Source organism: Lithobates pipiens, unplaced genomic scaffold, assembly GCF_037356315.1.
Source record: "Lithobates pipiens isolate NorthernLeopardFrog02 unplaced genomic scaffold, aLitPip1_a1.2 Scaffold_27, whole genome shotgun sequence".
NCBI classification, from domain to species: Eukaryota; Metazoa; Chordata; class Amphibia; order Anura; family Ranidae; genus Lithobates; species Lithobates pipiens.
In genome coordinates, this window is record NW_027507788.1 from 16,873,449 (window position 1) to 16,899,502 (window position 26,054).

The 26,054-nt window shown below is 42.7% G+C and overlaps 1 protein-coding gene across 3 annotated transcripts in view; it reads left to right on the plus strand.

Moving 5' to 3' along the window:
- LOC143933585 (phospholipase A2 inhibitor gamma subunit B-like) overlaps positions 1-26,054 on the plus strand; it is a 52,836-nt gene that overhangs the window by 13,038 nt on the left and 13,744 nt on the right. For 2 of the 3 annotated variants that reach the window (XM_077456532.1, XM_077456533.1), the window contains 4 exons: positions 9,130-9,279; positions 16,778-16,918; positions 22,164-22,292; positions 24,097-24,547. In XM_077456532.1, the coding sequence (XP_077312658.1) occupies positions 9,130-9,279; positions 16,778-16,918; positions 22,164-22,292; positions 24,097-24,233 (557 nt within the window). In that variant the 3' untranslated portion in view covers positions 24,234-24,547. Of the gene's footprint in view, positions 1-9,129; positions 9,280-16,777; positions 16,919-22,163; positions 22,293-24,096; positions 24,548-26,054 lie in introns of those variants that run through there. The other variant, XM_077456534.1, reaches the window with a different exon arrangement.

Consider the following 26,054-nt stretch of genomic DNA (forward strand, 5'->3'; position numbering starts at 1 on the left):
AAATACAAATATGTAAAACATTTCCGGAAAAGGAAAATATATGAATATAAATAAACAGGTCCTTCAATACAGGAACTGGTGCAAAGTCATACAGAACTATACATGTTACCGAATTTGTACATTATATATGCTGCATTTTTTTTCTACATGTTTCGCTCTTCTGAGCTTCTTCAGGACATGACAGCGTGTACAGTTACACAGAGAAACTGAAAAAATATATACAAAATAATCAGTAAATTTATTAAATGCATCCCAAAAATTTGAAACACATGGTTTTCTATTAAAATTAGGTATCTGCTCTAACCCGCCTTAGTTGATCAAAGCAGACACCCACCTCATTAACTAGAAATTCAAACAAGGACATTGATGCAAAATAACATAGGTATAAATCATTATATCATAGAATTGTATATACATGAACTTCAACATTGAAACAACCTTGGACAGTTTCAAAACTTATCCAGTTGAAGATTTAAATTAAACTAAAAATAGTTTAATTTAAATCTTCAACTGGATCTTCAACAGCATATATAATGTACAAATTCGGTAACATGTATAGTTCTGTATGACTTTGCACCAGTTCCTGTATTGAAGGACCTGTTTATTTATATTCATATATTTTCCTTTTCCGGAAATGTTTTACATATTTGTATTTTCAATAAAATTATATTGATTTTATTTTCTGTCTTGATATTGGGTACCGTTTAAAAAGTCCCGGGGGTTGGTTACCCTCCAGTCCCCTGTTTGTATCTTCCCTGTATCTTTAAAAATTCACAATTTGGGATGTGGTACCAGTTTATCTCTAGATCAAACCCCATCTATTTAAATCTTTTGCATATACTTGGTGGTACTAGATATGAGAAGGACAACTCAAGGTCAGGTAATGGGTATATGGGGTACCTCAGCCAATGGGCAGGTGTTTTCTTGAATCCCTTGGCCTGCTGGGAGCGTCTACATATTCGGGTGGAGTCAGGTAATCTATGTTTTGTGCCACCTGAATGGCTGTCTGGGTGGCCGTTTATTGTGTGCCCTGGGCTGCTAGGCCAGAGATTGGACCTATCCTAGGGGGGGGGTGGGGAGGGTCTATCCAGAAGCAAGATAGCAGCGCAGGGTTGGGATTGTGGCTTGAAGTCCAGCCAGAAGGGATAGTTCTTCCGCTGGAGAACCCGTCAGTGGTCGGACGTAAAAGGGAAGCTGTCCCCCACTAGGGGACCAAACACTTTATTACCAGGGACCACAGTGAGTAACTGAGGAACCGGAGCAGCATTCTCACCGAACGGGCACGGTGGATATTTGGGAAACTTTAGATGGTGATCAAGTCAGGGACCCAGCCAGCGGAGGTGACGCTTGCAGAGCATCCTTGTGAGTCAAGCTAGGGACCGAGCAGGCCAGCAGGGGTGAAGCTTGAGAATTATCTGGAGTGCCAAGCTAGGGACTCAGCAGGGAAGCAGGGGTGATGTTTTAGGAAGATACCACTGTAAAGATTGGAGAAGCTCAAAGGGATTCAGATTCAGTGAAGGGAGCTCAGTGCTGAAGAACTACAAGGATAAGTTGTAGTGAAGCTGTTACGTTTGTGTTGGGAACTGTTTAAGACTGTTGCCATAGGAGACAGCATTCCTGCACATGCAGATGTGGCACTTTGCTGGGGCCTTTCCCTGCATGGCTGTCCTCCTATTGAAGTCTCAGAGTCTGCAAAATTGAACTTGCAACTGCTTAAGGGTGTCTTGGCCCTAACCCTCTTTCCCCCCTAAAATATTGTAGGAGAAATAAACATCTCTTTTGCATTCAAGACGTGTCTGACGCCCAATAACTTTCATCTTGTACCCACTATACCTCCCATTGGCTCCCAACCCATTAGGTACAGAAGTATGTCAGCTATCTTTGGCCTTGAAGGTTCTCGTTAGACTGGAGGAGGCCGGAGACCTTGCTACATACTGTTTGAGGGTTCAAAGTAATTTTACAACATAAAATAATAATTTTGTTTTACACAAAGTTGTCACTTAAATGATATATTGCTCAAACATGCCATGGGTAATATGTGAAATTACACCCCAAAATACATTCCGCTGATTCTCCTGAGTACGGGGATAACAAATGTGTGAGACTTCTTGGCAGTCTAACCGCGCACAGGACCCCGGAAACCAATCACCGCCTTAAGGCTTTCTAAGGGCGTAAATTGCTCATTCCCCTTCCTCACTACCTATCACAGTTTCAGAGGCCATGAAATGCTAAGATAGCACAAAATTACCCCTTTTCAGAAAGTAGACACCCCAAGCTATTTGCTGAGAGGCATGTTGATTATTTTGCAGATCTCACTTTTTGTCACAAAGTTTTTAAAATTGAAAAATGAAAAAAGAACAAATACATTTTTCTTTCCAAAACAAATGAGAGCTGCAAAATACTCACCATGCCTCTTAGCAAATACCTTGGGGTGTACTTTCCGAAAAAGGGGTCATTTGGGAGGGGGGGGGGGGGGGGGTTTGTGCTATCTTGGCATTTCATGGCCTACGAAACTGAGATAGGTAGTGAGGAAGTGAAATGAGCAATTTACGATGTACGTGATATGCATTGAGACATATTTGATGAAAAGTATTTTACCAAGAATCCAGCCTCCAGTTATCCTGTTATGCCGCGTACACACGATCAGATTGTCCGGCGTACTTAGTCCGCCGAAACACATTTCAGCGGACAATTCGATCGTGTGTGGGCTTCAGCGGACTTTTCCAGCGTGAAGTCCGGCGGACTAAGAAAGTATTTTTGCACTCCAATCTTCCCGTCGGACTTGGGTTTCAGCGGACAATACGTTCGTCAGTATGCTAGTACGGCGGACTAAGAATGACGGATGCTCAGAAGCAAGTACGAAAAAGAAAGCTATTGGCTACTGGCTATTGAACTTCCTTTTTCTAGTCCCGTCGTATGTGCTGTACGTCATCGCGCTAGCAAACTCCAGACTTTCTGTGTGTCCGTGTGTGTCCAAGTCCGTTCGGTAGAAAGTCCGCCGGATTATCCGTCGGATTGTATGTCGGACTAAGTACGTCAGACAATTCGATCGTGTGTACGCGGCATTAGTGTCACAATGGTGGTAGAGCTGTGATTGCCTTAATATGTGGGCATCGTGGACAGATCCTAGGAAGCCAGTGGCCAGATTTCTGATGAACATATTTGTATCAAAGCAATCTGGATGTTCAGGGAGTGGTACCCCTTCCTATCACGGTAGATGTGCTCTTTATCGGAGGGGGCAAAAAAAGACACATACAAACAGTCTATGACACCCGTGACATTTGGAATACCGACTACCGCATACAAATTGTTCTTTATCTGATCCCACTCCTGATGTGTGGTAGTCATGTAGATATGTTTGGGGACAATTTTCCAGAAACCCTGCAGGGCCTTAGCAAGCAAATGTGACAAAGATGGCTGTGATACTCCAGCCACCTCTCCAGCTACTATCTTGCCAAAAAAAAGTGCAGGACAGCAACTTGGTTATGACTGGAATGGAACAGTGTGGTGGGTTCCAGAAAAGGGGGCAAATCCCCAAACAGCAGCATAATCAACACCTTAGCCCTTGTACACGCGGTCGGTCATTCCGATGGATAATATCCGATAGGACCGTGTTGTCTGATAATCCAACAGTGTGTGGGCTCCATCGGACTGTTTCCGCCGGAGTATCCGACGGACCAAGTTTTCCAGCTGGGCTGTAAAATTTTCCAACAACATGATCCAATCGAACTTTGTCCGATCATGTGTAGAGAATTACGATCGGACAAAGTGCCACACATGCTCAGATCAAATTCCTAGACCAAATCTATTGGCTACTAGCCTGAACCTATTCCCGTCCTAACGAAAAAACGTCATCACGTTAAGTACAATCGGATTTTCTGACAACTTTGTCCGACTGTGTGTATGCAACAGTTTCGGACAAAATCCGATGGATTTGGTTGCCGGAATGTCCGACCGTGTGTACAAGGGCTTAGACAGATGAAATTTAGTGAACACTTCTGCCTCAAAGAAATGATCCAGCAAGGTGCGCTGCTTAAAGGAACATGAACACATGAGAGCCAAACCTCTTCTGCCCCGTACACATGAGCGGAATTTCCGTCTGAAATATCTTGGATGGTTTTTCCAACGGAATTCTGCTCAAGCTTGGCTTGCATACACACGGTCACACAAACGTTCTCTGAACTTTTGACCGTCAAGAACGCGGTGAGGTACAACACTACGACGAGCCGAGAAAATGAAGTTCAATGCTTCTGAGCATGCGTCTAATTGTTTCTGAGCATTCGTAGGAGTTTTGCGCGTCGGAATTGCTACAAACGGTCGGAATTTCCAATCGGAACTTTTTCCCTCGGAAAAATAGAGAACCTGCTCTCAATCTTTTGCTGGTGGAAATTCCGTGGGAAGCATGCACACACAGTCGGAAATTTTGCTTGCAGAATTTCTGATTGGGTGTACGGGGCATTCTTTTTCTTAACCTCCTTAGAATAGCCACAAACACCAACAAATTTGCCTCAAAAAGCTCCAAACTCTATCTGGATGAGTTTAGTTTGGCATTTTTTCTTTTCTTGAAAAGAAAAAGAATACAGTTTTAACCTTTCCCATCTCAATACCCTATAGGTGGCTGCATGGCATTTTTCATGGTGGGCTTTCTGATGGTGAAAACTGCAGTGCATGAGTGTGCATTGGGCATCTAGGCAGCCACTTGTAGTCTCCATTTGTAATGAGCAATTGTTTGGGCCTAACCCAGTTCTGACCAATCCTGCGGAAAGCTGTCACATGGTAGCAGGCCACTGGACCAATCAGCTACGTCCAAGAAGTTTCCCATCCTGTATTTGTACGAAACAAAAGGTTGGGGATGCTGGTGACATCATTAACCTGATATGGCCATATTGGTGAATGACATTGTGATATTGTCCAAATTTGGTCATGTGCCTATATTTGGATAATGTCATTAGCCACCATCCCCACCCCTTTGTTTCATTTGGGAATACCCCAGCTGCAGCTGCCTGGTCAAAGGAAAGCTGGTTCGATGTGTGTAATGTATGTGTGTAATGTATGTGTGTAATGTATGTGTATATAATACAGGTTTACATATACTATACTAGTGTATTGATAATCCTTAGTATACAGTGCTTAATATCTAATTTCCCTTTAATCAGTGATATAGTGCTGCTGCGTTCAACTACAAAAACCTCTTCCACATGTCTGTGTTGCTCACAGGTTGTTTAACCAACTGGAGTACCCAGAGGAAAACCACACAGGCACAGGGAGAACATGCAAACTCCAGGCAGGTAGTGTCGTGGTTGGGATTTGAACCAGTGATGCTTCTTACTGCTAGGTGAGAGTGCTAACCACTACACCACTGTGCCGCCCACAATGAAATGTAAGCGCATTAACTAATGTTGCATGTCCCATATTGAAGGGTTTACACTATTGGAGCTCTTTCTCCTCTAATTTTATGGCAATGGTGAACATGGAGTGAGAGAGTAAAGCAGGAACCCTGGATGTTTAACCCCCTTGGGGAAAAGAGCATTGAGCCTTAAATGAGAGGTCATGGCCATCTGGTGAGCTCTCCAGAGTGGTGATGTTTCAGGGTGGTGGATTTAAAGCACTAAAGGAACTTGCACATAGAGCACTGAACACTTTATCCAGTATACACACTTTTTTCCATACAATCTTTTCTGAACTCTTTTCCACATTTTCCCCTATTTATCAATTTCACACATTACTCACTATAAAATCATTATCTTCCAGATTGGGGTGGATTGTTATTAGACCATCTATCCTCTCTGGGATTGCATTTTGATGACCTGACCTGCCTACGAGCTGACCCCCTGGCTTGGTTTGGGTTTCCTTCCTCAGCTCAATGCCGGGCATGTGATGGTGACCCCCCCTCTTCCAATCCCTTCACCCTCACATGAGCCAGTTCAGTTCTTGGGCTGATCTGTAAGTATCAGTATATCCATATATTTTTTTAAGGGAATTTTTCCCTCCCTCATTATTATTAAGGGTTTATTATATGTATATATTTGATTTCCCTGTACTTACAGTAAATACATTTTTAAATCCATACTCCTGATGGGTGAACGTGATTCACAAAACACGTAGAGTGCCAAGACATACCGAGCTTCAATCTCACAATATTTTTTATATCATGTGTACTTTCTGATGTATGAGTAACTTATGAATTTATTGTATTAATCATATTTTTTTAATATTATCGTATTTATCGGTGTATAAAACGCACCCCAAGTTTAGGGGGGAATTTAAAAGAAAAAAACTTTTAGGAGGGAAGTTTAAGGAAAAAAACTTACATTGAAATGCCCATCAATGCAGCCTTGTCAGTGTCATTTGCAGCCTTGTATTTAGCCTCGTCAGTCACTTGCAGCCTTGTATTTAGCCTCGTCAGTCACTTGCAGCCTTGTATTTAGCCTCGTCAGTCATTTGCAGCCTTGTATTTAGCCTCGTCAGTCACTTGCAGCCTTGTATTTAGCCTCGTCAGTCATTTGCAGCCTTGCATTTAGTCTTGTCAGTCATTTGCAGTCTTTTCTGTGGCCTTGTCATTTAAAAATGGTGCCGCCGGGATACAGATGTCCTGTGTATCTCGGCGCGCTCGGTAGCTCTCGGCCGCGCTCGGCGGCTTTCAGCTATTTTTGGCCGCACTCGGCTATCTCCGGCCGTTCCTGGCTATCTTCGGCCGCACTCGGCTATTTTCGGCCACAGTCAGCCATTCTCGGCGGCTTTCAGCTTTCCGAAAGCCGCCGAGAACGGCCGAGTGCGGCCGAAAATAGCAGAGAATGGCCGAAAATAGCCGAGAACGGCCGACGATAGTCGGGAACGGCCGAGTGCACCGAAAATACCCCTGAAGCCACAGAGAGTGGCAGAAAGGGTTAAAAATTGTGGGGGGTTGGCGTATAACACGCACCCCCACTTTCCCCCTGACTTTAGGGGAAAAAAGTGCGTGTTATACACTGATGAATACGGTATATATTGATTTGTAATATTTGTTTTTTGTATCCTGCATGTCAATCATGTCCAACGACTGTGTACTCCATGCTGTAAGCCTTATTTTATACGTAAGTCTTGTTGACTACAAATATAATATTATGGATTATTATACAGTGCTTTGCAAAAGTATTCACCCCCCTTGGCATTTTTCGTGTTTTGTTGCCTCGTAACCTGGAATTAACATGGATTGTTTGAGGATTTGCATCATTTCATTTATAGAACATGCCCACAACTTTGAAGATTTATTTTCTATTGTGAAGCAAACAACAAATTGGACAAAATAACAGAAAAAGTCAATGTGCATAACTATTCACCCCCCTAAAGTCAATACTTTGTAGCGCCACCTTTGGTGGCTATCACAGCTCCAAGTCACTTTGGATAAGTCTCTATGAGCTTGCCACATCTTACCACTGAGATTTTTGCACATTCCTCCTTGCGAAACTGCTCCAGCTTCTTCAAGTTGGATGGTTTGCGCTTGTGAACAGCAATCTGACCACAGATTTTCTATTGAATTGAGGTCTGGGCTTTGACTAGGCCATTCCAACACATTTACATGTTTCCCCTTAAACCACTCAAGTGTTGCTCTAACAGTGTTATTGGGGTCATTGTCCTGCTGGAAGGTGAACCTCCGTCCTAGCCTCAAATCACACACAGAGTGGTACAGGTTTTGCTCACCAGTTTCCCAGTCCTGACTGCTGAAAAACATCACAGCATGATGCTGCCATCACCATGTTTCACAGTGGGGATGGTGTTCTTTGGGTGATGTGATGTGTTGGGTTTGTGCCAGACATAACGTTTTCTTTGATGGCCAAAAAGTTCAATTTTAGTCTCATCAGACCAGATCACCTTCCTCCATACATCAGACCAGAGCACCTTCCTCCATACATCAGACCAGAGCACCTTCCTCCATACATTTTGGGAGTCTCCCACATGCCTTTTCTCAAACTCAAAATGTGCCATTTTGTTTTTTGCTGAAAGTAATGTCTTTCTTCTGGCCACTCTGCCATAAAGGACAACTCTATGGAGCGTACAGCTTATTGTCCTCCTATGTACAGATACTCCAGTCTCTGCTGTGGAACTCTGCAGCTCCTCCAGGGTTACCTTAGGTCTCTGTGCTCCTCTCTGATTAATGCCCTCCTTGCCCGGTCCGTGAGTTTTGGTGTGCGGCCGTCTCTTGGCAGGTTTGCTGTTGTATGTAAGGGCTCCTGCGCTGTATATGAAATGGAAAAAAATATTACCTGACTGGGTGCTGCAAACACTTTATGAGTTACACTCTCATATAAATATGAAATTAATAATTATAAATTGATGTTGCGCTCCCAGGTTTGCTGTTGTGCCATGTTCTTTCCATTTGGTTATGATAGATTTGATGGAGCTCCTAGGGATCATCAAAGATTTGTATATTTTTTTCTAACCTAACCCCGACTTGTACTTCTCAACAATATTGTCCCTTACTTGTTTGGAGAGTTCCTTGGTCTTCATGGCAGTGTTTGGTTAGTGGTGCCTCTTGCTTAAGTGTTGCAGCCTCTGGGGCCTTTCAAAAAGGTGTGTCTATGTAATGACAGATCATGTGACACTTATATTGCACACAGATGGACATCATTTCACTAATTATGTGACTTCTGAAGGTAATTGGTTGCACCAGAGCTTTTTATGGACTTCATAACAAAGGGGGGTGAATACATACGCACATGCCAATTATCAGCTTTTTATTTCTGAAAAATAGTTTTATGTATATATTTTTCTAATTTTACTTCACCAGCTTAGACTATTGTGTTCTGATCCATCACATATAATTTCCGATAAAAAAAAAAAAAAAGGTTGTAATGTAACAAAAAATTTAAAAAGCCAAGGGGGGGGGGGGGGGGGGGGTGAATACTTTTGCAAGGCACTGTAGATGTTTTTTCATGATTTGGCATGTTTTAAATAGGATCTTGAAAATAAAATACATTATTTTCAAAAATTATAATGACAGGCTTCATTTAAAGTCCCAACTTTTCCTGTTGTACGACAGGGATGGAGGCCTGCCATTATTATACAGGGTTGTGTCAGGTCACACCATTTCTTAATTTTCATTTACCCCTATTTTCATTGCAGAGAATGATACATTTGTTTTACTTGTAGGTTTCTATCTCAAAAAATCATATAAGAGGATATGTGTGTCGCAGGACATGTGTAACGTGAGAGGAAGTGCCAGCTTTCCTCACTATGTAAGAATGAAGATGGGTATATCGTGTTGTACAACTGACCATTGCACCCCGACTTTTCCTACCTGTAAGTGACTCTATCTGCTGCCTTCATATAAACAGCTAAATACATGTATGTGGCCGATTTACCTGCTGAATGATTTGTGTTCCTGTCCATCTAGTTCTGCGATTTACACAGCTCTTCCACACAGCACAGTTCTTGTACTGCATATTCAGTCCAATGGGAGTGTCAAAAACACATCCAAAATATTATTGATAAAAGTGGTTCTTATTAGAAAAAATCCAACATGCTCTGGATGCCAAATGGACTCCCCCCTTCATTAGGGCTACAAAAAAAATACATAAAAATCAACTATTAAAAATAAAAATGCAAATTAACATTAATTAAAAAAAAAAAAGGATGAAATGGTTTGCATATATATTTTATATGTATGACTTTTATTTTATTTTTTTTATTTTTTTCCATAAAGATTTTTATTTAAGAAAAAAAAAATAACATACAGAGATTTAGGACAGTAGTTGTATGGTTAACGATTGGTAAAACATATTTACGTTACAAGTGAGAGTCATGTAGTAATGCATAAACCTTGAGAACGTTGGTCCATTTCAAGTCATTCTACGGGTCCATGTGGACAACAGCTTTGAGTAAGTAGCTGAAACAAAAAGGTCATTTAAAGCGGGAGTCCCGCCAAATTTTTAAAAAAAAAAAGTCAGCAGCTACAAATACTGCAGCTGCTGACTTTTTAAATAAGGCCACTTACCTGTCCCAGGGTCCAGCGATGTCGGCACCTGAGGCCGAACCATCCCTCGGTCCTCAGGTGCTGCCGCCGCCATCTTCGTTAAGGGAATCAGGAAATGAATCCTTGCGGCTTCACTCCCCGGTTCGCTACTGCGCATGCGTGAGTCGCTCTGCTCAATCCGAAGGGTCCCTGCTGGGATCCGTGTGTGTCCCAGCAGACAGCGTGGCGGGATGGGAAGAGGTGTAGACTCCTGTGGGAGTCTATGCCCAGAAGTGGGTGCAAATACCTGTCTTAGCCCTTGTACACACGGTCGGAGAATCCGTCGGAATGTGTCCTATCGGACCGTGTCGTCGGATAATCCGACTGTGTGTGGTATGCATCGGACTGATTCCGTCGGAATATCCGTCGGACCCAATTTTCCAACTTGTTGGAAATATTTCCCGACCAACTGGTTCGATCGGACATACTCCGATCATGTGTAGCGAATTTTGATCGGACCAAGTGCCACGCATGCTCAGATCAAATTCCTACATCAAAGCTATTGGCTACTAGCCTGAACATAGTCCCATCATAATGAAATTACTTCATCACGTTCTAAAAGATCGGATTTTTCGACAACTTAGTCCGACCGTGTGTATGTAACAGTTTCAGACAAAATCTGACGGACAAAATCCGACGGATTTGGTTGTCGAAATCTCCGACCGTGTGTACAAGGGGCTTAGACAGGTATCTGCACGTCCTCAAAACGTGTCAGTCATATGAGTTGATGAATTATGCTGGATTTTGTGATGAGCTTTTATACAATTTGAGATTATAAAACGTGACACTTTTTAGTTTAATAAATATTTTTTCTTAGGATAATGCACTAGGTTGGTGCGTCCTGTGTTTCTTTTGTGTGGTTTTAGTGTTCCAGACTCCCCCAGTCTTTTAGGGCAGCAAGACCATATGCATCCGTGTAGAACCAGGATGGAGATTTAACCTACTTATCTGGAGGGAGCACTTTCCCTAGTGCAGGAGATATTGTGTTGCGGAGCCATTGCCAACCTAAGCTTTTCTCACTGACTGTTCCTATCTTCTGATCCTGGTTTAAGATAGCAAAACAATTTTTCAAGAGATAACTGAAAATGTGCTGCTGCTAAAATCTATAAGTGTACCACACGCTCCAAACAATAATAGTGACAATTCAATAATTTACAGCTGTATGAGGTCCAAAGAAAAGTCCACTGTCCCCAGTATTAAAGTAATACTTATTGAATTCATTCTTCTCCTCAGTCTTCACGAGGGAATCGGGGGGCTTCAGTAACCAAAACTGCAGTGTTTATCCTCATGACACCTCCATGGTTAACAGAGGACAGAATTAAAATTAGACTTGGGAAACTTAACATTAATAAATCATCAGGACCAGATGGCTTGCACCCGTGGGTACTTAGGGAACTCGGTCAAGTAATTGCCAGACCATTGTTCCTAATTTTTACTGACAGTCTACTGACTGGAATGATACCAGCTGATTGGAGAAAAGCCAATGTAGCACAAATATTTAAAAAGGGCCCAAAACACATCCCTGGGAATTACAGACCAGTTAGCCTAACATCAATAGTATGTAAACTCTTGGAGGGGATGATAAAGGACTATATACAAGATTTTAGTAAAGAGAACGGTATCATTAACAGTAATCAATATGGATTCATGAAGAATCGTTCTTGCCAAACCAATCTACTAACCTTCTATGAGAAGGTGAGTTGTCAGCTAGATAAAGGAAGACCCGTAGACGTGGTGTATCTGGATTTTGCAAAAGCATTTGACACAGTTCACTATAAACCTTTACTGTACAAAATAAGGTCCATTGGCATGGACCACAGGGTGAGTACATGGATTGAAAACTGACTACAAAGGCGAGTTTAGAGGATGGTGATAAATGGGGAGTACTCGGAATGGTCAGAGTGGGAAGTGGGGTCCCCCAGGGTTCTGTGTTGGGACCAATCCCATTTAATTTGTTCATAAACGACCTGCAGGATGGGGAAAACAGTTCAATATCTGTATTTGCGGACAATACTAAGCTAAGCAGGGCAATAACTTCTCTGCAGGATGTGGAAACCTTGCAAAAATATCTGAAGATCTGTCATGCTCTGCTTCAGTGAAGCTTCAAAGAACTGCAGCTCCCCAGTACCGGCAGCACTCATGCAACATCAGACTATGACACTTCCACCACCATACTTGACTGTAGGCAAGACACACTTCTCTTTGTACTCCTCACCTGGTTGCCACCACACACGCTTGACATCATCTGAATCAAATAAGTTTATCTTGGTTTCATCAGACCACAGGACATGGTTCCAGTAATCCATGTCCTTAGTCTGCTTGTCTTCAGCAAACTGTTTGCAGTCCTTCCTGTGCATCATCTTTAGAAGAGGCCTTCTAGGATGACAGCCATGCAGATCAATTTGATGCAGTGTGTGGCGTATGGTCTGAGCACTGACAGGCTGACCCCCCACCCCCCCGCCCCTTCAACCTCTACAGCAATGCTGGCAGCACTCATACGTCTATTTCCCAAAGACAACCTCTGGATATGACGCTGAGCATGTACACTCAAATTCTTTGGTCGACCATGGTGAGGCCTGTTCTGAGTGGAACCAGTCCTGTTAAACCGCTGTATGGTCTTGGCAACCATGCTGCAGCTCAGTTTCAGGGTCTTGGCATTCTTTTTATAGCCTAGGCCATCTTCATGTATTTTTTCAGATCCTCAGAGTGTTCTTTGCCATGAGGGGCCATGTTGTACTTCCAGTGACCAGTATGAGAGAGTGAGAGCGATAACACCAAATTTAACACACCTGCTCTCCATTCACACCTGGGACCTTGTAACACTAAGGCCGCGTACACACGGGCGGATTATCCGCCCAACTAAGTTCGGCAAACAGTCTGACAGACAGTCCGTCCAACTTTAGAATGAACGGACTTGACCACACACGATGAACGAACAGTCCGCTGAAAACTTACGCGATGACGTGTACAGGACGGGACTAGAAATTCGACGTCCAATACACTGCAATGCAACCTTCGCCGTCGAAATCCTTTCTGAGCATGCGCCGTACTTAGTCCGTCCAACTTGCCTACTCACGAGCGGACTGTCCGCTGAAACCAAGTTTGAACGGACAAAATTACGGAAATTCCGTAAGACTTTGTTCGTCAGACAATCCGCTGAAAAAGTCCGCTGAAGCTCACACACGAGCGGATTGTCCGCTGAACTGTGTTTCGGCGGACTTAGTTGGGCGGACAATCCTCTCATGTGTACGCGGCCTAACAAGTCAAATGACACCGGGGAGGAAAAATGGCTAATTGGGCCCAATTTGGACATTTTCACTTAGGGGTGTACTCACTTTTGTTGCCAGTGGTTTAGACATTAATGGCTGTGTGTTGAGTTATTTTGAGGGGACAACAAATTTACACTGTTATACAAGCTGTACACTCACTACTTTACATTGTAGCAAAGTGTCATTTCTTCAGTGTTGTCACATGAAAAAATATAATAAAATATTTACAAAAATGTGAGGGGTGTGCTCACTTTCGTGAAATGCTGTATATACATATTATTAACACAAAAATTCATATAGAAAACATATAAACATAAAAATACATACGTTCATTGTATACTTCAACAATGTTAATAAATTATATCACATCTAATTTACATCTCTTTTAATAATTAGTTAATAAAACTACAAAATACATTGCAATAAAGCTTGTTATATGCACATTGTGGGAAAGAGAGAGAGAGAGAGAGAGAGAGAGAGACACACTCCAAAGACATGCAGGTAAGTTAATTGGCTTCTGTCCCAAATTGGCCCTAGTATATGAATGGGGACCTTGGATTGTGGGCTTCTTGAGGGTAGGGACCCATGTGAGTGTGCAATGTACAGGGATAGGGACAACTGTCCCAGTTCAACTCAGGTTGAACTGAATGGACTGGTGTCTTCAATTCATTCAACCTTACTAAGTATGTAATGAGTACCTATAACAAAAGTGCCCATACAGTCTATAATATAACTAGCCATGGAGACCAGTACTTGTGGAATTTTGTTTCCAGTCATGTTTGATTTGGTGAATAGAAATTCCATATGACAGTGGTCGTTGATAGTTGAGGTGAGGGAGCATAGTGTCAGTGGAAGTGGGTCCTTACAAGCCCCTTCTAGGGTTACACGTGCTGCTATTGAGATGTGAGCTGCAATGGGAAGAAATGAGGTAGCCAAGTAAGGGTCTAGACCAGGAATATGCATTTAGAGGACCTCCCGCTGTTGCAGAACTACAAGTCCCATGAGGCATAGCAAGACTCTGACAGCCACAAGCATGACACCCAGAGACAGAGGCATGATGGGACTTGTAGTTTTGCAACAACTGGAGGTCCGCTAATTGCATATCCCTGTTCTAGACCAAAGAGAGCCATTTGTGGAGTCAGCACCTGTGAAACAAGACTAACCTCAGCAATCAGTGTAGACACATTTTCCCAGAAGGGAGCAATGACAGGGCAGTCCCACCAAATATGAAAAATGTCCCCTATTGCATCGCAATTTCTCCAGCATTTCGGGGAGTGAGATGGGAAGAAGTGGGCCAGTCTGCCAGGGGTATAATACCATTTGAGGTATATTTTTATGAGAGTTTCCCAGTGAGAGATCGATGCCAAATATCTGGGAGAATTGAGATCTGCAGTTTTGATTCCCAAAATACCATATTTGAGGATTTGGATGTGGAAGCCGGTCGGGAGAGAAGATTATAAATGTAGGATATCCCCTTGGTTTTGGTGGATAGTCGGAGAGCAAATCCTAAAGCCCCGTACACACGAGAGGACTTATGTCCGACAGACTTCCGAAGGAGTTCCGTCGGAGTTCTGCCGGAGTTCCGACGGAGTTCTGACAGACTTTTCGGCAGAGCAGACTTGGCCACACACAATCACCCTAAACTCCGACGGATTCGAACATGATGACGTACGACTGGATTAGAATAAGGAAGTTCATAGCCAGTAGCCAATAGCTGCCCTAGCGTCGGTTTTAGTCCGTCGGAATAGCATACACACGAGCAAATTTTTCGAAGGGACCAGGTCCAGCGGAGTTCCTTCGGAAAAATTTGAAGCATGTTCCATATTCTAAAGTCCTTCGGACTTTGGCGAGTCAAAAGTCCGTTGCAGCCCACACACGATCGAATAGTCTGATGGACTCAGTCCGTCGGACTTTGGATGTTGAAAAGTCCGCTCGTGTGTACGGGGCTTTAGAGTTCCATCAGTAATTGATATTGAGGAAATAATATGACGAATCATGAGGTAAATGTAGAAGTCCTTACTAAGGAGGTTGTATGAGGCTGAGAGTTGCTGTAATGTCGTGTACACACGATCGAATTGTCTGGCGTACTTAGTCCGACATACAATCCGGCAGATAATCCGGCTGACTTTCTACCGAACAGACTTGGCCAGACACGGACACACAGAAAGTCCGACGTTCGCTTGCTCGATGACGTACAGCACGTACGACGGGACTAGAAAAAGCCAGTATCCAATAGCTTCCTTTTTCGTACTTGCTTCTGAGCATGCGTCATTCTTAGTCCGCCGTACTAGCATACTGACGAACGTATTGTCCGCTGAAACCCAAGTCCGACGGGAAATATTGGAGTGCAAAAATACTTTCTTAGTCCACCGGACTTTACGCTGGAAATGTCAGCTGAAGCCCACACACGATCGAATTGTCCGCTGAAATGCGTTTCGGCTGGACTAAGTACGCCGGACAATTCGATCGTGTGTACGTGGCATAAGGTGTAGTTGATGGTGTAGGTCTCCAATCCTATGAATCCATGCTGTAGACCAATACTGTAGTGGTAAGTTGGGTGATAGTAGTTGGAGAGAGAGAGGGATGAAGGAGTCTGCAGAGCATTTATGTGGATGCCTTGTAAGGTTTGTTATATAGCTTTCCTGTATGTGACGGTGCCGTTGACAGAGGGTAAAAAAGAGCTGGAAGTATGAAATTTCATCCAAATTGCTGCTAATAGTATATCGGGGGGTAAAAAAAAAAAATATATATATTTTTTACATGTTGGAGAGGAGTGCCAGAATAGGTCTGGTATGGAAGTAGTTTATAAATTAGTGTGTTTTTAGGGAAGCACTATGATTATCCATATGTTTTATCTCTGAGCTTTCCATTTGGATTAGTGGGAACACGTGTAAAGTTTAATTGGATTAAGAGAGATACCTATTCATTTGACACATCTGATTACATCCCATAAAGAGACATGCCCAAGTGACCTACTGAGCATAGGTCAAAGAGTAAGGTGAGCGGCCAATGGTGGCGATCTGTGTAGCACATGGCGTGTTTATGTTACAGAAAAAGTAAGACATTGAGGATAGTCACTTATTGGTACAACTCGTGAATCTTTTTCTTTCTTTCATTTTTCACTTTTATTTTTTCAATTTTAATTTTTTTTTTTATTTCATAAATCCAGTGGACTTTGCTTTGGACTTTCATTCTATATGGTCGGTTATAGTGCAGCTCTAAATCATTGAATTTTCACTATAGGTACAAGAGAAGACCTCCCCAAATGTTTGTCCCCCATCAAGTAAGTGACACTCACCCACAAACTAATATCCTTGCCATAGCACCCGTTGGCAGCAGACAAACAGCATGGAAGTACTAAAGACATCATACCTTCATCATACCATTTCATTAACATAGGCCTTCATCATTTAATTTCATTAACATCTTCATTGTTAGAAGGACCAAGTGTGGTTACCCTTCGTTTATTACTAAAATATAGATGCTCTTGAATCTCATGCCATTTTTTTTACCTTAGTACCAAAGGACAGCTCAGGATACAATGGAGTGATGTGCCCAGCCTGCATATCTATTGATTCCTACCACTGTGACTGTTCGGAAATGATGGAGTGTATGGGGGATGAGAACATGTGTCTTCGCATGACCACAAAAGTATCAGGTCAGTATTACATACAGAGCCAGTGTTATTTATAAAAAGTTATTTTTTAAATCATTATGGGCTCATTTACACTATTGCATTGCATTAAAATGTAGTGAAACGCACATATTATACGTTATTCTTTGCATTACACACAGTGAGGTCCACTGGAGTTCTATTCATCTTCCACCAAGATTAAAGTCTGTCTATATTCAGATTTTTAGGTTTTGGTAGCATGGGGAAGGATCAGAACTATTACTGCTCACCAGGACTTCATTAGGCTTTGTGTGTACTTTGTGTGTTTATACTTTGTGTATACTTGCAATCAGGGGCAATGAAAATACATGGTTAAGTTCCATTTTTACCACCCACAACTGGTCCCCCTTAAACTGCAAAGGCAGCAGATGAGGATTACGTTGTGGCAAAAATGATATCCCCTAATTTGCTTCTGATCCGCCTCCAGCTCTTATATAACTGAGGGCGAGGCCACTCGTTGACGTAACCGGTCAACCCCGCCCCCCTCTGACACACTGGGGCTTCCCCATGGCTTCCCCGTGGTGTCAGAGGGGGGGTGGGGTCACCCGCAATCAGTTTTAAATGACAATTTTTCCTTTAGAAATGTCATTTTGCTGTGGTACTGTTCTAAACTCATGAAAATGTGCCACTTTACAGGCTAATTAAATTTTTATTGTTTTACTTTAATCATTAAAAAATTCACTGCTCCTGAAAAAACAGGCATTTTTTTAAAACACTTTTTATGATAATAACTTGCATATGAGCCTTTAAAATTGGCACTTTTGATTATTCATGTTCGCGTCCCATAGACTTTAACAGTGTTCATGCGTTCTGCCAAATTTTTGGCATGTTCTGCTGCGAACTGAACAGTTACAGGAGTTTGTTCGGCTCATCCCTAATCCTGATCTTAGGTCCCGTTTGTGGTTTGGATGTTCCAGGCACAAGGAAGCATCCCACGCTGCCACTAAATGTGACGGAGTCCCAACACCCTGTTGGGTAATTCTGTTGAGAAGCTGCTTCCCAACTCCTGGAACATGAGACCAAGGTATTTGGCTATATTAACCCTCAAAAACCAGACAACACCAATCTTGAAGTACACCAGAAATAACTTGGTTTATTTGAGATCTCACACAAATATATACACCAGGATGACAATACAAACTGTAACCAGACATATAATTAACATGATCTAATTAACTAATCATTCAACAAGACTAGGTGACTCAGACATATGACTTTTCAGGTCCTAGCCTTGTCATTTCCTAGCTCACTACAATACACCAGTGGCGGCTGGTGAAGTTTTAGGATGGGGGGCACCACACCCCGCCCTTCCCGTTTGACCACTCCTACTCCTCATAAGCCCCACCCCTTATAGAATCCACCCACTCTGTCCCCTGTATTCCACTTTCTTCCACCCATAGTGTCAGGAGCTCAGCATCATAGAACAGCGTATATAGCCCCAGCATAACAGGACAGAGTATACAGCCTCATCATCACAGAACAGAGTATATAGCTCAGCATCACAGGACAGAGTAAATAGCTCAGCATCACAGGGCAGAGTAAATAGCTCAGCATCACAGGACAGAGTAAATAGCTCAGCATCACAGGACAGAGTAAATAGCTCAGCATCACAGATCAGGGTATATAGCTCAGCATTACAGGACAAAGTAAATAGCTCAGCATTACAGGACAAAGTAAATAGCTCAGCATCAAAGATCAGGGTATATAGCTAGGCATCACAGGACAGAGTAAATAGCTCAGCATCGCAGATCGGGGTATATAGCTCAGCATCACAAGACAGATTATTTAGCTCAGTCTTCACAGAGAACACAGTCTGCAGTACAGTCATCATTTGCAGAGCACACAGTGTGCAGCACCTTAAGGCCTTGCAAAGCACACAGTATGCAGCTGTGGCCATGATTCAAGCAATCTAAAGCCAAAGAATCTTATTTCAACTATCATGCTTGCTTGGAGCCATAGCATCTGTGAATTTCTGAGGATGGCTATCCCCACAAGGCCAGCTTTTTAAATGGCACTCCAACAAGAACATACAGAAGCAAACCTCTTTGGAAACACACAGAGAATCAGGATGTTTCAACTCTGCCAAATGAATAAGAACACAAAGTGGCGGCTTTTCACAACAATTAGGAATTAGCCCTGTGCTTTGAGACACCTTTTATAACTATTTACATGAAAAAAGCTCCTTGCTCTGTTCTGTATCTATCAGTGCTTGGTGTTGAATCTATAGATAATATAATTTATTATTGCATTAGTGCATTAAATTACATAGCAACTAGCAAGAAAATACTGGTCTTTTCAATTGTGTTAGGGTCAAGGAGGATATACTGCAGACAGTGCAGAGTGCAGACACATTGCTTACCAATTCTGAAGTAGCTCTGCTCGAGCCGTGCTTTCCGGTTTATCAATGGCACAGGGAAACCAGAAGTGACATCGTAACTCAGAGGGAAAGCACCGCCCATGTCCTATGGTGGTGCCAATCTATAACAAAGCACCCGTAGTCATAGTGATACTACAGGCGGAAGTATTCCGGCGCAATGGATTGCGCCACAAGGCAAGTTAAAACCCTTCAAATGAAGCATCTCATCTGCAATCTTGTGACCGCATAGACATCACACTTCCCATAATACATGTGTCCGGCACCCGAACACTTAAGTGCACTTAAAGGACATTTTTTTCTATATTTTTTTGTGACTGTCTGGGGGGGGGGGTGCACCCCATATGGATGGGTCAACACTGCAATGCACATTATCATAAATATCAAGCCAGAACTCCTTTACACAATAGCAGAGTTAATTAGTACAAACAACAATAGGTGAAAGACCCTAATGCTGCGTACACACGATCAGACTTTCTGCCAACAAAACCGTGGATTTTTGTTCGAAGGTTGTTGGCTCAAACTTGTCTTGCATACACACGGTCACACAATGTTGGCCAACAATTAGGAACGTGGGAGCGTGGTGACATATGACGAGCCGAGAAAAAGGAAGTTCAATAGCCAGTGCGGCTCCTTCTGCTTGATTCCGAGTATGCGTGAACTTTTGTGCGACGCACTTGTGTACACGCGATTAGACTTTCCTGCAACAACGTTTTGTTGGCGGAAGATTTGAGAACCTGCTAGCAAACATTTGTTGGCGGAAAGTCCGACAGCAAATGTTCGATAGAGCATACACACGTTCGGACTTTCCGACAACAAGCTGACATCCAACAATTCCCGACGGAAAATCCGACCGTGTGTATGCAGCATTAGAAGCCTCCAGGCCCGGACTGGCCATAGGGCATACCGGGCATTTGCCCGGTGGGCCGGGGCCGCCGGGCTCAACCTCGGGGCCGTGATCTGATGCCCGATGATGGCTGGGCTGCACAGCGGGAGGTAAGCGGTGACCGCGGCCTGGAGAGGGTTAACACAGGCCGCAGTCCCCGCTCACCTCCCGCTGTGCCTGTGTCTCCTCTCCAGGCTCTCCTCCCCTGCCGACGATGTCATCTATCAGCAGAACAGGGGCTGGAGGAGCCGGAGATCTGTACACTGAACAGGGATCCGTGGTTGCTAGGCACCAAGTCGGATCCAATTAAAACAGCGATCGCTGTACGCGCACGCGCGCTGCGGCCGACGTTAGCTAGGCAACGGGACGTTGCCAGGGCTTTGAATGGACGTAAACGTGAGTCGTCAAGCCAATTCAGAGTGTATACAAGGAAGGGAGACACAAGGAAGGAAAACAGGTAAATGAGAAGGCAGTCCGGGGAGTAATAGAGGACACAGGAGGAAAGTGTAAATAGATAAAGATAAATGGCGGCAAAAAGGAGATAAGAAAGGGGGAAGAAGAGGGGAAGGTGGGAAGAAGAACGGATAGAAAAAAAGGGGGAATATATAAAGAAAAAGAGAGAAAAAAAAAAGAGACAAAAGAGAGGAAAATAAGAGAAAAATACGAGTGAAAAATAAAAAAAAAGAGAAATGAAAATAGTAAAAAAGAAAAAAATGAGTGGGAAAAATAGACAAATTAGGAAGATAAGGTGAAACTGAAAAAAATGTTGGAAAATTAACTTTAAAAAAAAAGTAAAGAAAATTACCTAAGTAAGAAAAAAATAAAAGTGTGAAAAAATAAAAATATTAATAAATATAAAAATTATAAAAAATAAAAAAACATATATAAATTATAATAAAAAGAAAAGGAAAAAAAGAAGAAATAAAAATAATAATAAATAAAGGATAAAAATGAAAGAACACGAAGAATAAAAACCCAGAAAGAGGGGAAAAAGAAAAATATGAGATCGACTCCGTGATTATCCCGTCACCAACCACCCTCGCGAACGGGCGGTTGCTGGAAAATTGGCTACTCAGTCTAAATTGCCCGGGCCTGTTTTTTGTCCCAGTCCGGGCCTGGAAGCCACATTAGACTTATTTACAACAAACACATTATAGAAGACAACAGACAGACAGGTGGCTGGAGTTGATGACATCATCATCTGTTATGAGTCCCAACAGTATGAAGCAGTCAATATTTCTGATATGGCATATAGGCCCTATACAGGGTTCCCAGAGTCTGTGTCTTGAGGGGACATGGACTTGAATCCGAAGTAACATTACTGCAAGGGTCCCCAGGCATACATCTCACAAAGAGTAGTGTTCCCTTAAAATCCAATGATCAGTATGAAAGAGGCTAGCATTTAGTCCCCTCCAAAAGCCTATGAGTCTATTACACAGTAGGCAGGACTGACAATGCTGGTTGGGACTTTACTACAGTAGAAGGCCTGTGTTTTCAGCCCAGACAGGAGTTTAGGAGCCCACTGGATTTTGGAAGATCAACAGGTATTTTTAAATGGTATCCTGGTGTCCCTGCAGCTGGTTCCTGGCCTGTGGTCCACAGTCATTCATCCTACATACCTGACAGCCACAGAGATCTGGTACTGCCTACTACACTGGCCACCCCATGTCCTAGTGACCCTCAGTGTCCTCATACTCCCTTTCACCATTTCCATGGCTGCTGGACAAGAGGTGCAGGAGTAGACCCCCACAAAATGTTGTATGTGATACTCACCTACAAACTAACCTCCTTGCCAAAGCACCTGTGGCAGCAGCCAAACATCATGGAAGCACTAAAGACTGAGGTAGGCCTTCATCTTAACAATTTATTAACATCTTCATTGTTGGAAGGACCAAGTATGGTTACCCTTTGTTTATTACTAAAATATAGATTCTCTTGAATCTCATGCCATTTTTATTTTTTTACCTTAGTATCAAGGGACAGCTCCAATGAATTGATGTGCCCGCCTTCCATGCCTACTGATTCCAAACAGTGTGACCCTTCAGATCCGATAGACTGTATGGGGGATGAAAACCTGTTTCGAAACTCAAAAGTATCAGGTCAGTATTACTGATACAGCCAGTGTTATTTGTAAAAAATAATTTTTTGTGATCTTTATGGGCCCATTTACACTATTTCAGTGCAGTAAAATATGGAGAAACACGTGTATTATTAATATACCGTATTTATCGGCGTATAACCCGCGCCGGCGTATAACACGCACCCCAAGTTTAGGAGGGAATTTAAAAGAAAAAAACTTTTAGGAGGAAAGTTTAAGGAAAAAAACATACATTTAAATGCCCATCAATGCAGCCTTATCAGTGTCATTTGCAGCCTTGCATTGCAGCCTTGCCAGTCATTTGCAGTCTTGTTAGTATGTTTGCCGTTTAAGAATGGCACCGGCGAGCGGATGTCCTGTGTATCTCGGCGGCGCTCGGTAGTTCTCGGCCGTTCTCGGCTGCCTTTGAGTATTTTCGGCCGCACTCGGCCGTTCTCGGCTATTTTCGGCCTTTCTCGGATATTTTCGGCCTTTCTCGGCTATTTTCTGCCACACTCGGCCGTTCTCAGCAACTTTCGGCTTTCCAAAAGCCGCCGAGAATGGCCGACTGCAGCCGAAAATAGCCGAGAACGCCTGAAGATAGACGAAAATACCCAGAAGCCAAAGAGAGCGGCAGAAAGGGATAGACGCCGCGGGGGATTGGCGTATAACACGCACCCCCGATTTCCCCCTGATTTTAGGGGGGGGGAAAGTGCGTGTTATACGCCGATAAATACGGTAATAATATATAATATATAATGGATGGGCCACCTCTGGTTATTACTGCTCTCCAGGACTCCAATAGGCTTTGTGTATACTTACAACCAGGGGACAATGCAAATACATGGTTGAGTTCCATTTTTACCACCCTCAACTGGTCCCCCTTAAGCTGCAAGGCAGTAGATGAGGGTTATGTTGTGGCAAAAATTATATCCCCTATTTTTCTTAGTGGGCAGTAACGCCCTCTGAATGCCACCCATTCTCCTGAATGGGGGCACAGTCCAGGTGAGGAGGCATCTCACTACTTGTCAAGTGCCCTCTGAAGAATGACCCATTGTCAATCACTCTTAACGGGAATAATCGTGTTGTCGGAAAAATTTTATATCCAGCTCTAAAACTTTGTTGGTCGGACATTCCGACAAAAAAAGTCAGATGGAGCCCACACACGGTCAGATTATCCGACAACAAGGTCTGATCGGACATTTTCCATCGGAATGTCCGACCGTGTGTACAAGGGCTAATAGAAGTAAAACCCGACTGGGCTTCTATCCTTTCACCGCTCTGTCCAAAACTAGGAGAAAATTCATTTTAGCTATAGATACATGTTGAGGTCTATTTAAAAAAAATATATATATCTTTTATTTTGGAATATGTTTATTTCCTATAATCAACAATGCCATCTAGTTACCATGCTGCAGTAATTTTCTAAAATGTCTAATTTAGGAAAATACTGCATTATGACCAGTAGTTGGAGCTGAAGATCATAGGAAATTTATTTTGTAGGCAAAATATGTAGATTATTAGTGACAGCTAAATCATTGCTTGAGACATTCTCACAGCAACATTATCATATATAGACCCATTTAACATCACAACATTTAAACAAATGTTCATTGAAAAAAAAAAAAAAAAAGGTTAACAAGATAAAAAATAAATAAATAAAAAACAGCAAATTGACACATTTGGGGCCTCATTTTTAAGCACTTGTTGATATTTGTTGGGATTGTATTGAAATCAAATTGTCATTCTATTTTTTATTTTTATTTTTTATATTTGTGGGAAAATGAAACATTTTCTGAAACGTTTTATGTACTTATTGTTTACAGAACAAATAGTAACTTTATCAACAATTTGTGGTTGCGCCACAAGAAGCGTCTGCAATTTCGGCCGCCTATCTATGTGTGATGAAGGAATAACGACATATGCCGACTTTAGCTGTACTAGTGGAAGTACTGCTCCCTAAAAAAAAAAAGCCTTCCATGTCCCAGCTGTGATTTGTATTTTCTTTTTAAAAATGTTGATCTCAAATGTAAAAAAAAAAAAATGGCCTCTAAACTAAGATAACCGCAATCCGTAGCCTCCCTGGCGGTAGGATTATGTCAGATTTTTGCGTCTCAAAGCGGTACAATTATTTAGCATAGAAATTTAGCGTTTTACATTGTAGGCCTGCAATTTTTAGCAATAACACACTTAAATCTGTCCAAACCAGAGTCTAGAAGATATCCCGGGTATGATGAAGTTTGAAACACAAAATCATAAATTAAATATTAATTAATTTAATTAATATAATAATTAATAATAAATAAATCAAAATAATTATAAAAAATAATATAAATATAATATATTTATATATATATATATATATATATATATATATATATATATATATATATATATATATATTTATATAATAAAATGAATTTCCCCACGATTCACTATCTCTCGATTCTACAAGTGTTCTAATTTATTATCGCTGTTTTCTAGCTAAAACCACTTTTAAAGTAAAGGGACACTTTTTGGTTGCTATGGAAAATCTCCAGTTTCCAGGCAAAAACAACAGTATATATCATATAAAACTGCATGCAGGGCATTGGGCAAAGCACTGGGGACAAAAGGGACGTGAAATTATTTCATACGGTAATATAATCTGTAAGACTACAGTGTACTGTATGCATTATAATTTTTCACTTTTTTTTCAATTTGCCGCCGGGTTCCGCCCCCGTGCGTTGCGACGCATGCTGAGAACGGAGCCCGGCACAGAGAGGCTTTGGGCGGAGGACAGAGCCCACGGACACAGCGGCGGGGGGCTGGGGACATCGCAGGATCCTGGGGACAAGGTAAGTGTATGGCACCAGGATCCTGCAATGCAATCCCGAGAGTGGCTTTGAGGTTACCGCTAATGGTACTAAAATTTAACCCCGAGCCACACTCGGGAAAACCACCAGGGAGGTTAAAGGGTAAGTCCACTTATTGAGCAGGCTACCGTGTTTCCCCAAAAATAAGCCCGGGTCTTATATTAATTTTGTCAGCCAAAAACACACTAGGGCTTATTTTCGGGGTAGGGCTTGCCATGCAATGTGCTATCTTCCCAGAATCCCCTCTATCAGAGGACCACATAATGCAAAAGGTGTGCATTTCTGCAATGCAACAGTGCAAATGCCTTCTTCCGTGGCCTGCCTGAGCTGTCTTCCACCGGTCCGACCACTGCAGAGGGAGGGGGGCGAGATCCCCCCGCTGACACCCAAGAGAAGAGGAGATCAGCTGAGCCCTGCTCGGCGCTTCCATGGCCTGCCCCAAGCTGTCTTCCCCGCTCTGAGCAATGCAGGGAGGGGGGGGGGGGGGGCCGAGATTCCCCACTGAGAGAAGAGGAGATCAGCTGAGCGCCAAGTGGCACAGCACCAAACTAGGGCTTATTTTCGGGGTAGGGTTTATATTGCAGCCCTCCTGGAAAATAGCGCTAGGTCTTATTATCGGGGTAGGTCTTATTTTCAGGGAAACACGGTACATGTTCCACCTCTTTTTAGGATTGGAACACGTAACATGTTTCAGCATTTGAAGATCTCCCCCCTCCCTGTGACAGCAGGCTGGAGATCTTCTCCCCGCACCCACTGTCAATATTTGTAAACAGCGCAGCCATGCGTGGCTCCGCCCACTCGGCCGCATCATTCATTTACATTTTCCTGTGAATGGATGCCCACAATTACCGTTGAGGCTGACAGCTTGTAGTTTTCAATGAGCTGCAAGGGTGCTGGCGAGCGTCCTCGTAGTCCATTGATCTTCCTGC